At 42.8% G+C, this 13,107-nt stretch overlaps 2 protein-coding genes across 3 annotated transcripts in view; one reads left to right on the forward strand and one right to left on the reverse strand.

Moving 5' to 3' along the window:
- Nucleotides 1-4,231, reverse strand: part of ppp4r1l (protein phosphatase 4, regulatory subunit 1-like) — a 71,048-nt gene extending 66,817 nt beyond the window's left edge. Inside the window, exons 1-2 of the mRNA XM_078418657.1 lie at nt 4,215-4,231; nt 4,075-4,119 (exon numbers count right to left, since the gene is read on the reverse strand). Coding sequence (XP_078274783.1) covers nt 4,075-4,119; nt 4,215-4,221 — 52 coding nt within the window. The 5' untranslated portion in view covers nt 4,222-4,231. The remainder of the gene's footprint in view (nt 1-4,074; nt 4,120-4,214) is intronic.
- Nucleotides 4,232-4,566: 335 nt separating this feature from the next.
- rab22a (RAB22A, member RAS oncogene family) overlaps nt 4,567-13,107 on the forward strand; it is a 46,108-nt gene continuing 37,567 nt past the window's right edge. For both annotated transcript variants that reach the window (XR_013548715.1, XM_078418658.1), the window contains exon 1: nt 4,567-4,826. Coding sequence is in view for 1 of the 2 variants with exons in the window: in XM_078418658.1 (XP_078274784.1) it covers nt 4,791-4,826 (36 nt within the window). In the remaining variant the exon portion in view is untranslated. The remainder of the gene's footprint in view (nt 4,827-13,107) is intronic.

Below are 13,107 nucleotides of genomic sequence, written 5' to 3' on the forward strand. Positions count from 1 at the left end.
GCACTCCATACAGACAGCACCCGTGGTCAGGATTGAACCCGGGACTCTGGGACTGCAAGGCGCAACTCTATCGCTGTGCCAGCTGCTGTAGAACAGCCTCTTGGGTGCTTAGAAGGATGTAAAATAGATTATATAAATGCAAATATTTTTATGTAGGCCACTAAAACTATATAACACCAGAGGGTGGTGGGTATGTGCAGCTATACAAGCTGCCAGAGGTCATTGAAGCATGTACAATAACAACATTTTAAAAAGATAGTTGAATAGATATATGGGTAGGAAAGGTTTAGAGGGATATGAGCCAAATGGGGCAAATGGCTTTGATGGGCCATCTTGGTTGGCATGGATGTGTTGGACTGAAGGACCTGTTTCTATGTGGTATGACTCTAAAACACCAATAGGCCAATATTTTTGGGTCAGTACACGCAAGTACAGCATACTGTCACCTCTAAAAGGTTTTAAACTCAATAATTTTTTTTATATTACAAAAAGATTATGAAAGATTACTAAAGTTGAACATTTTATTATTAAAAGAGGCAGTCAAACCTTTAATCAAATTAAGCAACCTAGAGGACAATAATCTGCCATAGACACGAACAGCAAGGAACAATGTGTGTACCAGACGACAAAAAAAATGCACCTGCAGTGACAAATTCTCACTATGGAGACTCGAGCACAAGACTACTATTTAAAAAAAATAAAGGGGTAGAGTAACTCGGTGAGTCAGACTATCTCTGGAGGGCATGGATCCGTAACATTTTGGATCGGACCTTTCCTAACCCAAACAATTGCCTCCAGAGATGCTACCTGACCCACTGAGTTACTCCAACACTTTTTTTTGTAAACCAGCATCTTCAGTCCCTTGTGTCTACATTAGAATAATAGTCAAGGAGAGGCCTTGCAGTGTTCACCATCCCTCTCCATGTTAGAATGAGGCTCTCTCAAGTGTAAAAGATCCCAATGTATAGAGTCATAGTCATACAGCATGGAAACAAGGCCCTTCGGTCCAACTTGCCCACACCGACCACAATGTCCCATCTACACTAGTCCCACCGGTAAATGTAAAAAATTGTCCCTAGTGGGTGTAGGATAGTGTTAATGTACGGGGATCGCTGGGCGGCGCGGACTTGGTGGGCCGAAAAGGCCTGTTTCCGCGCTGTATATATATGATATGATATGATATGATATCCCTTTAAACCTATCGAATCCATGTACTTCTAAATATTTCTTAAGCACTGCGATAGTAGCTGTTGCAACTACCACCCCTGGCAGCTCGTTCCATACAACCCATCCTTTGTGTAAAAAAGTTACCCCTCAGGTTCCAATTAAATTTTTCCCCCCTCAACTTAAACCTATTTCTTTGGTTCACCAGTCCCCCACTCTGGGCAAGAGACTCTGCGTTTACCCAATCTATTCCACTCATGAATTTGTACACCTCTATAAGATGACCACTCAGCCTCCTGCACTCCAAGGAAGAGTCCTCGCCTGCTCAACTTCTCCCTATTGCTCAGGCCCTGGGGTCCTGGTAACATCCTCGTGAATATTCCTGCACCCTTTCCAGCTTGACAACATCTTTCCGATAACATGGTGCCCAAAACTGAAGACATTACTCTAAATGTGGGCTCACTAACATCTTGTATAACTGCAACATGACCTCCCAACTTCTTTAGTCAATACTCTGACTGATGAAGGCCGATGTGCCAAAAACATTTTTGACTGCTCTATCTACCTGCAACGCCATTTCCAATGAATTATGTACCTGCACTCCGAGATCCCTCCTCTCTTCTTATCAGCAGGTACTGTTTGGAATGTGCAGTGAAGGGATGCCAGTATCTTGGCCAGTATTTATATCCCAACTGACACCTTTAAAAGAGGTCCTCATCACATTGCAGCTTTGCACATCTGTGGTCACCAACATGCAAAAGATGATTTAAAGCATGGAATCAAGCCGTTTGTCCACGCTGACCATCAACCTAGCATTTACACTCTCCTTCATCAATCCTGTTATATTCTCCCCATATTCTCATCAACTCAATGTTCACCTACACAAACTAGGGACAATATACAGTGGTCAATCAATCTATCAGCCCCACGCATCTTAGGGACATGTGGGGAAACTGGAGAACCCAAAGGAAACCCACACATTCACATGGTGAACACGCAAACAGCACACAGACAAAGACACTGATTGTGCCTTTGGTGCTGCGAGGCAGCAGCTCCACTAGCTAAGCCAGTGTGTTGCCAAATTGGCTGCCAAATTTCCCAGATTAACACAATGGTAAATTTCAAAGGAACTTCATTCCCTCTAATGCACCTTGGGATATCCTGAAAGGTTTTTAAACAAATTCAACAATTTAAATATATAAATACGCTCCAAGCACGAAAAGCAGATCACAAGTAATTCCCCCATCAGTCGTGATGACTTATCCAGAAATCTGCAAGAATTTCATATACTGCATGCAGCTGACGTGCTCCTCATGAGAAGAGATTTTCATCTTCTACCTACTACTTGAAAATCTTTGCTTATCACAAACTGCTACACTATACTTAATGCGTCTTCAAACACATACTTACAATTATGCCAATGGTGAACGGGAAATGCATCACATATAATGGAAATGCAAGAGACAGCAATTGGTATAATCTGGAGCAAAAATACCGCTGCTGTAGGATCTCAGCGGACCGAGCAGCACATGTGGAGTAAAAGGGATAAACAATGTTTCAGGTCAAGGTTTGCATCAGGACTCGTGTCATATCCTGATACAGAGTCTCAGCTTGAAACATCGACCATCTATCTCTCTGCCTCCACAGATGTTGCTCGATCCACGGAGTTCCTGCAGCAGTTTGTTTTATGCATCAGACATCATCTTGTTTTGTGTCATTTTTCCACACGGTTATAGTTACGATATTAGTTTAACATAGGCAAAGCTTATAAAGTAACGGCAAATTAGTATAAACTCTGAACATTATTTTTTTTACTGTCTGATTCAAATAAGGGTCCAAATTTGACCCTTATTGGAGGCCAGTTCGTTGGATGCTTTCAAGAGAGAGCTGGATAGAGCTCTTAAGGATAGCGGAGTGAGGGAGTATGGGGAGAAGGCAGGAACGGGGTACTGATTGAGAGTGATCAGCCATGATCGCATTGAATGGCGGTGCTGGCTCGAAGGGCTGAATGGCCTACTCCTGCACCTATTGTCTATTGTCTATAAATCATAACACACAAAATATCTACATATCTATTATGGTGCAAGGCCCAAGAATTAACATTAAAATTAAGATACATTCCATTATTGCATACAATTGAATATTAAAAAATAACCCTTAATAAAGAAATGCAAAGAACATTTTTCCTCCATCTCCCCTAAATAATTTCTGCAATTTGTTCTGACAATCAACTTGTATTCAACATGAAAAGAAACATTGGAAATGCCTTAATCGGACCAATTTATCGGAAAGTACGTTCGCTCATGCTATTTGAAATCATCCATGGGCAGTGGAGGTGTTTAAAAATAGAAGGATGCTCAATAAAGCAACAACTCAGACGTCAAGATCCTTCTCATTTGAGCAGTTAGAAATTGCACCTATTGCGATAAATACAGTACGCCTTAGCCTTCAAGTTTACAGTAGAATCGGAAATTAGGCTTCTCCACGGGAACTATTCAGGGATGCGTTGGTGTGGGCGAATAGACTGGGTGATAATTAGCGATGAGGTTATTGCGGTGCCATCTATTTACACCGCAGGCAATGATAACATCACTTAATCGAGAGAACAGGAGGACAAGAAAGAGGTGACAGGAGGACAAGAGAGCCGACAGCACCCCTCTCCTATCTCACCTCCGGTCCCTAATCTGGAGAAAACCAGAGCGTTTTGCGAGGGATCAGGATTTAGGGGTGACACCATAACACTGGCAGCTCACCGTCATGAGCAGCGGTATCCACACCGTAGGTTATAAAAGGGGTGGAGACAACTGTCAAACACCGACCCCCGCAACCCCTACCCACCTAAGGGGGTGTCACTGAGAGCGGGGCCCGAGCATAACCACCCGCCACCGGTCATAATCACCCAATACTCACATTCCTCCAGCTCGTCCTGGGAGTCCTCGTAATACAAAGAAAGACCTATGAAGAGAACAACTTGTAAATTCAGAAAGATGGTTTTAAACCCGCGGATAACGAGTATGAAAGAGCCGCTAGCTGAGAGATAACTCACATACCCGCCATCTTGGACGGAGGTGGGGGAGGGGAGAGATGGCGAATCACTTCCGCAATTAAACCACTAAATAAATAAATATGACTAGTGCCGCAGAACGACTAGTCACAGCCGCCAATTGAGTAAGCGGTCAGAATTAAAATTAAAGCCCGGTAGAATTATTTTCAAATATAGTCCGGTGATGACGTACTCAACGGTTTCCCCAGGGTTTATCGAAACCCGATTTATTTTTAACATACGGTGATAATTTTACACGTAAGTTATGTAGAAATCTTTCTAATAGCACTTCAAAAAATAAAATATTGTGGACTAGTTTGCTGGGTCAACTGACCGGGTCACGTGATGGCGTTGGCAAGATGGCGGCGGCGGCGGCGGCCCCGCTGAGGAGAGAGTTGGTCGCGGTGTAGAGCGGCGTCCAGTTACTCACCGCCTCTCGCCGAGCTGTGGCCCTCTTCACTCGCATCAAATCACTCTCCGTCGTTCGATTCAGAGGAAACGGTTGATGACAGTTTTGTGCTTGTTTATTTTCTAATTTGCGGGATGTGTGTGGGCTTCTGAAGTCAAGAATCGAAGCTTTACCATGGCTTTGAGGGAGCTGAAAGTTTGCCTGCTCGGGGTAAGTGTTGCCAGGTTTACACATTATTCTGGGAAGATTGAACTCAGTGATACTTTGTTCCTAAGAGAGACACAAAAAGCTGGGGCAACTCAGCGAGTCAGGCAGCATCTCTGGAGGAAAGAAAAAGGTGACGTTTCGGGTCGAGACCCTTCTTCCTCATTGTTGTCGAGTAGTTATTCGAGTTTTACGTTTATTGGCAATTGCGATCAATATGACTTTATACAACTGATTATAATCACATTGTCAACTTTTTCAAATGAACCAAATATACAAGAAATCTTAAACCATGACAAAACTGGAAATGTAAAGATGAAGCAATGACATAACTAAACATGTCGAGCGGATATCTGCCACTCTGCACTCAGACTAAGCTAACGGGTTGGGCAATCGATGTATTTATCTTTTTAAGAACGGAAGCTTTACAACATCGTGTGCTCAGTGAACGATGCTTTCAGCTACCAACCTAAGAATGTTACATCAGAAATTTGGGTGCAAAGAAATACATCTTGAATATTAACCATGCAATATGTATAGAATAATATCCATTAAAGGAATACTTTGTCTACATTGTAATTATTAGTTTGTTATTATTTTGTTCAAATTGAGATATTGAGATGTTGTTAAATCAGTAATATTCATGGGCCTAATAATCATAGAATAATTTAAACAACTGAGATTCTTAAATATTTCGAGAATTATTTTAAAATATTGTCATTGGTGAAAGTTTAGTTTCCTTGTAAAAATGGGAAAAACTTGCCAAGAATTGCATGTCTCATTGAATGGTTGATTAGCCTCTGTACCTCAGACAACTCTATTTTAAGATTGTGCACCGCAATAGAATTTAGATGATCTCACACCTCAATCTCAAGTCATCTAATAAACTTTCTAAAATTAAAACAGTAAATTACTCCTCCAAAAAAAAATCATAACAAATAATTTGTTATTTATTAACTGATGAACTTTGGCTGCACAAGCAGCTTGCCATTTGCTATACTCTAATGGTTAAACTTAAACATGTTTATTTGTATAGAGCTCTGGGATGTGCAGTTTGTTATTATACAAACAAGTCTTATTTCCAACTTATTATTTTTTCCAATCTGCTTGCTGATCTATTGCTGAAAATTATGGAATCGAAGCTATGCAGCTCATTCCAATTACCCTGCAACCTCATGGAAAAATCTGTCCCCAGATCTCCTTTAAATTTCTCACCTTCCACCTTAAACCTAAGCCCTCTAGGGTTAGACACCCCCCCCCCCCCACCCACCCTTTAAAAAAGAAACTCTGACTATCTACCCTATGTATGTCCTTCATAATTTTATAAAGCTATATGAGGTCAATCTGTAGCTGCCTTGCCTACCTGTACAAATAAAACCAGCCTATCCAATCTTTCCTTGAAAGCAAACTCTTCCATTCCAGGTCATATCCTGCTGATTCTTTCTGCACTCTTTCTAATGCTACCACATCCTTCCTGTGGCAACCAGAACTTTACACAATATTCCATGTGCAGCCGCAACATGACTACCCAGCTAGGGCCTTGGCTTGTGAAGTCAAGCATTCCAAATGCTGCCTTCACTATCTTACCACCTTTGTTACCATTTTCAGGGACCTATTCTCTCCCCCTCTCCCCTCCCCCCCCCCCTCTCCCCCCCCCCCCTCTCCCCCCCCCCTCTCCCTCCCCCCCCCCCCCCCCCCCTCTCCTCTCCCCCCCCCTCTCCTCTCCCTTACATCCCAAAGTTCATTACCTCACACTTGAGATTTTTCCCACTCGGACATCTGAGGTGTCCTGTTTCTTAAGGAAATATGATTTACACCTCACAATTGTGTATGAAGCCCTCACCCGGTCTCCTGTTTCCTGCACTTCTATTCTCTCCCCATGGCTAGAGCAGAGATAGAGTCCCTCTGGTTCTTATCTTTGACTTGACCAGTTTTTGCATCCGATACATCCTTCTCCAAAATTTCCGCCAGCTTCAGCACAATTCCATCACCAGTTCTTCTTTGGCCTTTCCCATCTCCACCCCTTTCCGCTTTCCGCAGAGACCATTCACTCTGCAACTGGCTGAGTTAACTCATCTCTTCCCACCCAAACCACCCCTTCCACGGGTACTTTCCCTTGCAACCACAGGAGATGCAACACATGTACCTATAGAAGGTATACACAAAATGCTGGAGTAACTCAGCGGGTCAGGCAGCATCTCTGGAGAGAAGGAATGGGTGACGTTTTGGGTCGAGACCCTTCTTCAGACTGATGTCGGGGGGGGGGGGCGGGACAAAGAAAGGATATAGGTGGAGACAGGAAGACAGTGGGAGAACTGGGAAGGGGGAGGGGAAGGGAGGGACAGAGGAGCTATCTAAAGTTAGATAAGTCAATGTTCATATCACTGAGCTGTAAGCTGCCCAAGCGAAATGAGGTGCTGTTCCTCCAAGTCGCGGTGGGCCTCACTATGGCACTGGAGGAGGCCCATGACAGAAAGGTCAGACTGGGAGGAGGAGTTGAAGTGCTTAGCCACCGGGAGATCAGGTTGGTTGAGGCGGGCTGAGCGAAGGTGTTGAGCGAAACGATCGCCGAGCCTGCGTTTGGTCTTGCCGATGTAGAGAGGTTGATATCTGGAACAGCGGATACAATAGATGAGGTTGGAGGAGGTGCAGGTGAACCTCTGCCTCACCTGGAAAGACTGTTTGGGTCCTTGGATGGAGTCGAGGGGGGAGGTAAAGGGACAGGTGTTGCAAGTCCTGCGGATGCAGGGGAAAGTACTTGGGGAAGGGGGTGGTTTGGGTAGGAAGGGATGAGTGGACCAGGGAGTTACGGAGGGAATGGTCTCTGCGGAAAGCAGAAAGGGGAGGAGATGGGAAGATGTGGCCAGTAGTGGGATCCCTTTGGAGGTGACGGAAATGTTGGAAGATAATTTGTTGGATACGCTGGCTGATGGGGTGGAAGGTGAGGACAAGGGGGACTCTGACCTTGTTACGAATGGGGGAAGGGGGAGCAAGAGCGGAGTTGCGGGATATAGAGGAGGCCCTAGTGAGAGCCTCATCTATAATGGAAGAGGGGAAGTCCCGTTTCCTAAAGAATGAGGACATCTCTGATGCCCTAGTGTGAAACACCTCACCCTGGGCGCAGATGCGGCGTAGACGGAGGAATTGGGAGTAGGAGATAGACTTTTTGCAGGAGACAGGGTGGAAAGAAGTGTAGTCCAGACAGCTGTGAGAGTCAGTGGGTATTGTAGCAGATGTCGGTCACTAGTCTGTCTCCTGTGATGGAGATGGTGAGATCCAGAAACAGTAGGGAGATGTCGGAGATAGTCCAAGTATATTTAAGAGCAGGATGGAAATTAGTGGTGAAATGTATGAAGTCAGTGAGTTCTGCATGGGTACAGGAGGTAGCACCAATGCAGTCGTCGATGTAGCGGAGGTAGAGTTCGCGGATGGGGCCAGTGTACATCTGGAACAGGGATTGTTCGACGTACCCGACAAGAGGCAGGCACAGCTAGGGCCCATGCGAGTGCCCATAGCTACGCCTCGGGTTTGGAGGAAGTGGGAGGAGTCAAAGGAGAAGTTGTTGAGGGTAAGAACCAGCTCTGCTAGGCGGAGGAGAGTGTTAGTAGATGGGGATTGGCTGGTTCTACGGTCGAGGAAGAAACGGAGGGCTTCAAGACCATCCTTGTGGGGGATGGAGGTGTAGAGTAACTGGACATCCATGGTAAAGATGAGGGAGTGGGGGCCTGGAAACCGGAAGTTATTGAGGCGACGGAGTGCATGAGGTGTCTTGGACATAGGTGGGGAGGGATTTGACCGGGGGGGTAGGATGGAGTCGAGGTAGGTGGAAATTAATTCGGTGGGACATGAACAGGCAGAAACAATGGGTCTGCCAGGTCTCCTCCCTTAACTCTGTCCAAAGACCCTGACAGTCCTTTCAGATGAGGCGGAGGTGCTCTTTCACGTCATCCAACCTTATCTACTGTATCTGCTGTTCCAGGTGTGGACTCCTCTATGTTGGCAAGACCAAGCGCAGGTTTAGCGATCGTTTCGCTGAACACCTCCGCTCAGTCCACCTAGGCCTACGCAATCTCCCAGTTGCTAAACACTTTAACTCCCCCTCCCATTCCCACATTGACCTTTCTGTCCTGGGCCATCTCGTTGTCGCCTTCCACTCAGCTAACAATGATCCATTCTACATTTCTTTGATCATCGTCTGCTCTAATCTGTCATTTTTACACCTTACCCTTCCACATAACTCTAGTCTCCCTCACCCCTGACTCAATCTGAAGAAGAGTCTCGATCTGAAACGTCACCCATCCCTTCTCACCAGAGATGCTGTCTGTCCTGCTGAGTTACTCCAGCATTTTGCATCTATCTGTTTACCTTTTTTGTGTTTCATCATTGCTTGCCTTATTTATGGGTATTAATGTTTTGAAGTCAGTTTGGAGAAGGTTTACTTGGCATGAGATAGAAACAAATTGCTGGAGTAACTCAGTAGGTCATGCATCATCACTGGAGAAATGGCTAGGTGAAATTTTGGGTCTGGATCCTTCTTCAGACTAATACTTGGCATGGACAAGTTGTATTTTAAGAAAATGTTGGGCAGGCCTCATTTGTACTTTAGAGGGAATTTGACTCTAATGCAAGACCATAAGGGGTTTTGGCAGGGTGGAGGTGGTTAGGATGTTCCTGCCTGTGGGAGAAACTAGAATTTTTAAAAAATGGATCACCAATTTTAAGATGAAGGAGGTGAAAGGAGGTGTAATTTTTCCTGGGAGTTGTCAGTTTGGAACATCCTGGAAGTCAACAGTAACAGTCTTTAGATGTCTTTAAGGTGGAGGTAGGTGCACAATGTGCATATGGAAACATTGCCACAAAGAAAGGCAATGTGAAGTTGAGATTAAAATCAATCAACCGTAATTTTTTACAGTGGTGAAGACGGCTTGAGGTGCCTCATGACCTGCCCCTAATTTTACTTTGTTAACATGACAGTCTTTGGGGAATGATATTGGATGCCTTCGTCTAATTAGCTCAAGAAACAATAATTAACCATTACGTTTTTCAATTTCTGTTACCATTTTCCATCTTGTTCCAAGGACTTCAGTTATACAGGCATGTTTATTGGAAATATTTTATCAAACATGTTTCGAAAGTTCATTTTACTCAGCATCACCACATTTTTCTCATCAGTCTTCATAAAGTTCAATGCAACTTCAGTTAAATTTAAATTGTGCGTAACAATCCATGTTACTTTGTTTTAATTTTCCCCGTTATCATTTACAGCTAACACGGTCTTGCATACTTGCTCATTACTAATTGTTGTGTTTATCCTTGCATTCTTTTTTGAGGATGTAATAGCCACCATTCTTTAGTATTTTGACATAGCCCCGATGAACGAAGACAATTATGGTCAGAACTCATCTTTCCCTCGGTGACCCAGAATGCATCATGTCAAGAATTGGTGACATCCTAGTGCTGCCATTTTAAAAAATATTACATATTTCTGATTTTCAGCTTATAGCATCTCTGTAACTTCCTTCACTCTCTCCCCCCGCCCCCCTTCACTGTAATCTGGGTAGCATGTCCCTTTGTAAAAGCATGCAAGATATTCAATTTTAGTATTCCCAAGGATATATTGCATTTGTTGTCTCTTAATCAGCTGTAACTATCTCTTATTGCTGAATCTTTGAATTACTGGTTATGTTTCCTATCAGTGGGCTCACATGCTCTCTTTGGCCCCTCATATATCCTTCTTCACTTTACCTCTTTTTCTGTGTCATATTCTCTTTCTTCAACCCGTTAGCTCTGGTTTTGTACTACTTTGTGCTCTTGTGGAAATGTACTTCAACAGTCCGTGAACCATTTTATTAAAGGCCACTCATTTGTAGATGCCAGTTTTGCCGGGCAAATTTCAGTCTGTTTACCATGTCCAGATCAGTGAAATTATTCCCCTTCAAGTTAATTATGTGAATTCTCACTGTACTTTTCTGTTGATAATCTAACCCTTATCACACTGGTATTCTTTGCGTTCTCCCACTGAAGCTTGATCCAGTAACAAATCCAGCATGGTGCTGGGCTATAATTATTTTTTTTAAATCTGTTGAATATATTATAAATTCTTCCTGTTTTATCTTTACACTTTTATCACCTGATATTAGGATTGTCACTACTCATTCTTATCCGTAACTGAAAAAAGGTTCCTCACTAATCTTCCCAGAAATTGATGGCCCGATAATCCATTTAGTAAAATACAACTGTAGTGTTCTAGTTCTAACCAAATAAATTCTACACTTGATAATTTGGATATAACCATCTCAACAGCATTTCAGTACCAGTACTGCTTAACCATCTCCTTTTCAACCTTGTGTTCTTTATATGCCAAGGCTTGCCTTTTTTGGATATGATCTCTATTATTTCTACAACATCATATCCCCACATGATTACTTGCACTTAAATTCACAGTTATTGATATTGTTTGGAATTTAGACTTGAAAACTTTCTTGTGTTTCAAAATATATAGATTTACAGTGCATTGAAAGCAAGCAATACTGGGTTTTTTTTGTGGATATCAAAACTTGTTGAAAACTGGACAATGAAAGTCATCAGAGTATCACAGTTTGAAGAGATACTTCTGTGTAAAACTTTTCTTGAAATTGGCATATTCTGCCACATGCTGTCAGACATTTTACTGTCAGCCATTATAAAGTTTCTCACATGCATTATCATTAGACCATAACCACTATCATCCTATCAGGTGTTGCATCTTGACTTCCTGTCATATTAATTTAAAACTTTTGTATGAAAAATGAAAACATACGAGATAAATGATAATGCTGCATATCTTTCCATTCTTCATTCACATCCATCAGTCTGCCAACTTGAATGGAATATAATCTGTTTACATGATTGCATAATCAATAGCAAATTTATTTCACCCTGATGGATTCTGGCAAGCTCTGCTTGGGGTGGTGCAGCAATATGGTTTCTTGAACAGGTGTGCAAAAGTAACATGGGTACATTACCTTCTATTGATCTAAATAAAGAGATTTTGCATGTGTTTTAGTGCTTATGAGTAGGATAGCATTATATTCATCAATCTGTTGTAGTAGCAACTGATTTTAATGTAGTCAATCTGTTACTTTTAGTTATATAAAATAAGTTGGTGTTTCCAAAAGTGCAAAAGTTGGCTTTAGATGTCTTTTGCCTGTTATAATTAAGGCAGCCAGTTAATTTGTCTGATGGAACTGCAGATGCTGGTTTAAACCAAAGATAGACACAAAAAGCTGGAGTAACTCAGCGAGTCAGACAGCATCTCTGGAGAAAAGGAATAGGTGACATTTTGGGTCGACAAAGGGTCTCAACCCGAAATGTCACCTATTCCTTTTCTCTAGAGATGCTGTCTGACCTGTTGAGTTACTCCAGCTTTAGGTGTCTCTCAGTCAGTTAATTTGTTGATTTGCATGATTATTAAATTGCACATCATGCAGAAAGAGTAATTGCTTTACATGCTGCTGCTGCTGGACATCAGATGCAGCCACGCATTTCATTGTTGATTGCTTTTGTAACCACTGAGCTCAATGGGGTTGGATGGAGCGGACTGCCCAGAGGGGAAGAGGTCTCGCCAACAACAGTGTTTTGCAAAGTTTCTGAGAACCTGCAGTAGTGACATCACGAGCTCTTTGCAACTGGGGAAAAGCCATTCGTTGATTGCAGAGCAGTTATATTACTGCACTAGCCATTTTTCTTGATTGGCTAGAGTTAAGCCTAGAGCAGCAGTTAGATTGACAGTGGTGGCAGTGGCAATAGGTAAAGGATATGTACCTGCTATATTTCAAACCATTGTTGCCACTGAAGCTTTATCAGGCCCACAATATGGTTTTGCCTGTGTCCAGTCCATGTCAGTTACCACTCCAGTCCATGTCAGTTACCACTCCAGTCCATCCACCTCCTAACCCATCCCTATGCACTGAAATTTAGCCAAGTCTCGCTGTATAGAACGCAGTCATTGTTGAATTTGGATGTCCAAAATTTCCCTCTTTGGTATCAATATTAATTTTCTGCTGAGCAAGATTAAAAAAAGCAATCATACCCTGTAGGATACATGTACACTTTATTCTTATGAAGTTAATGCAGTAACATTCAATTTTAATGATCACGTGATGGAAAGGATGTCCATACTCGAGGCAAATCTAAACAACAGTGAACAGGCACTGGGAAACCTTCAGTTCATTCGTCAAGGTTTTGTAGACACTTTAATGATTTCAGAAGACTAAATTTACAAAGTCAACGAGAATTCTTGATTTAG

The sequence above is a fragment of the Rhinoraja longicauda genome, chromosome 22 (genome assembly GCF_053455715.1).
Source record: "Rhinoraja longicauda isolate Sanriku21f chromosome 22, sRhiLon1.1, whole genome shotgun sequence".
In the NCBI taxonomy this organism is placed as follows: Eukaryota; Metazoa; Chordata; class Chondrichthyes; order Rajiformes; family Arhynchobatidae; genus Rhinoraja; species Rhinoraja longicauda.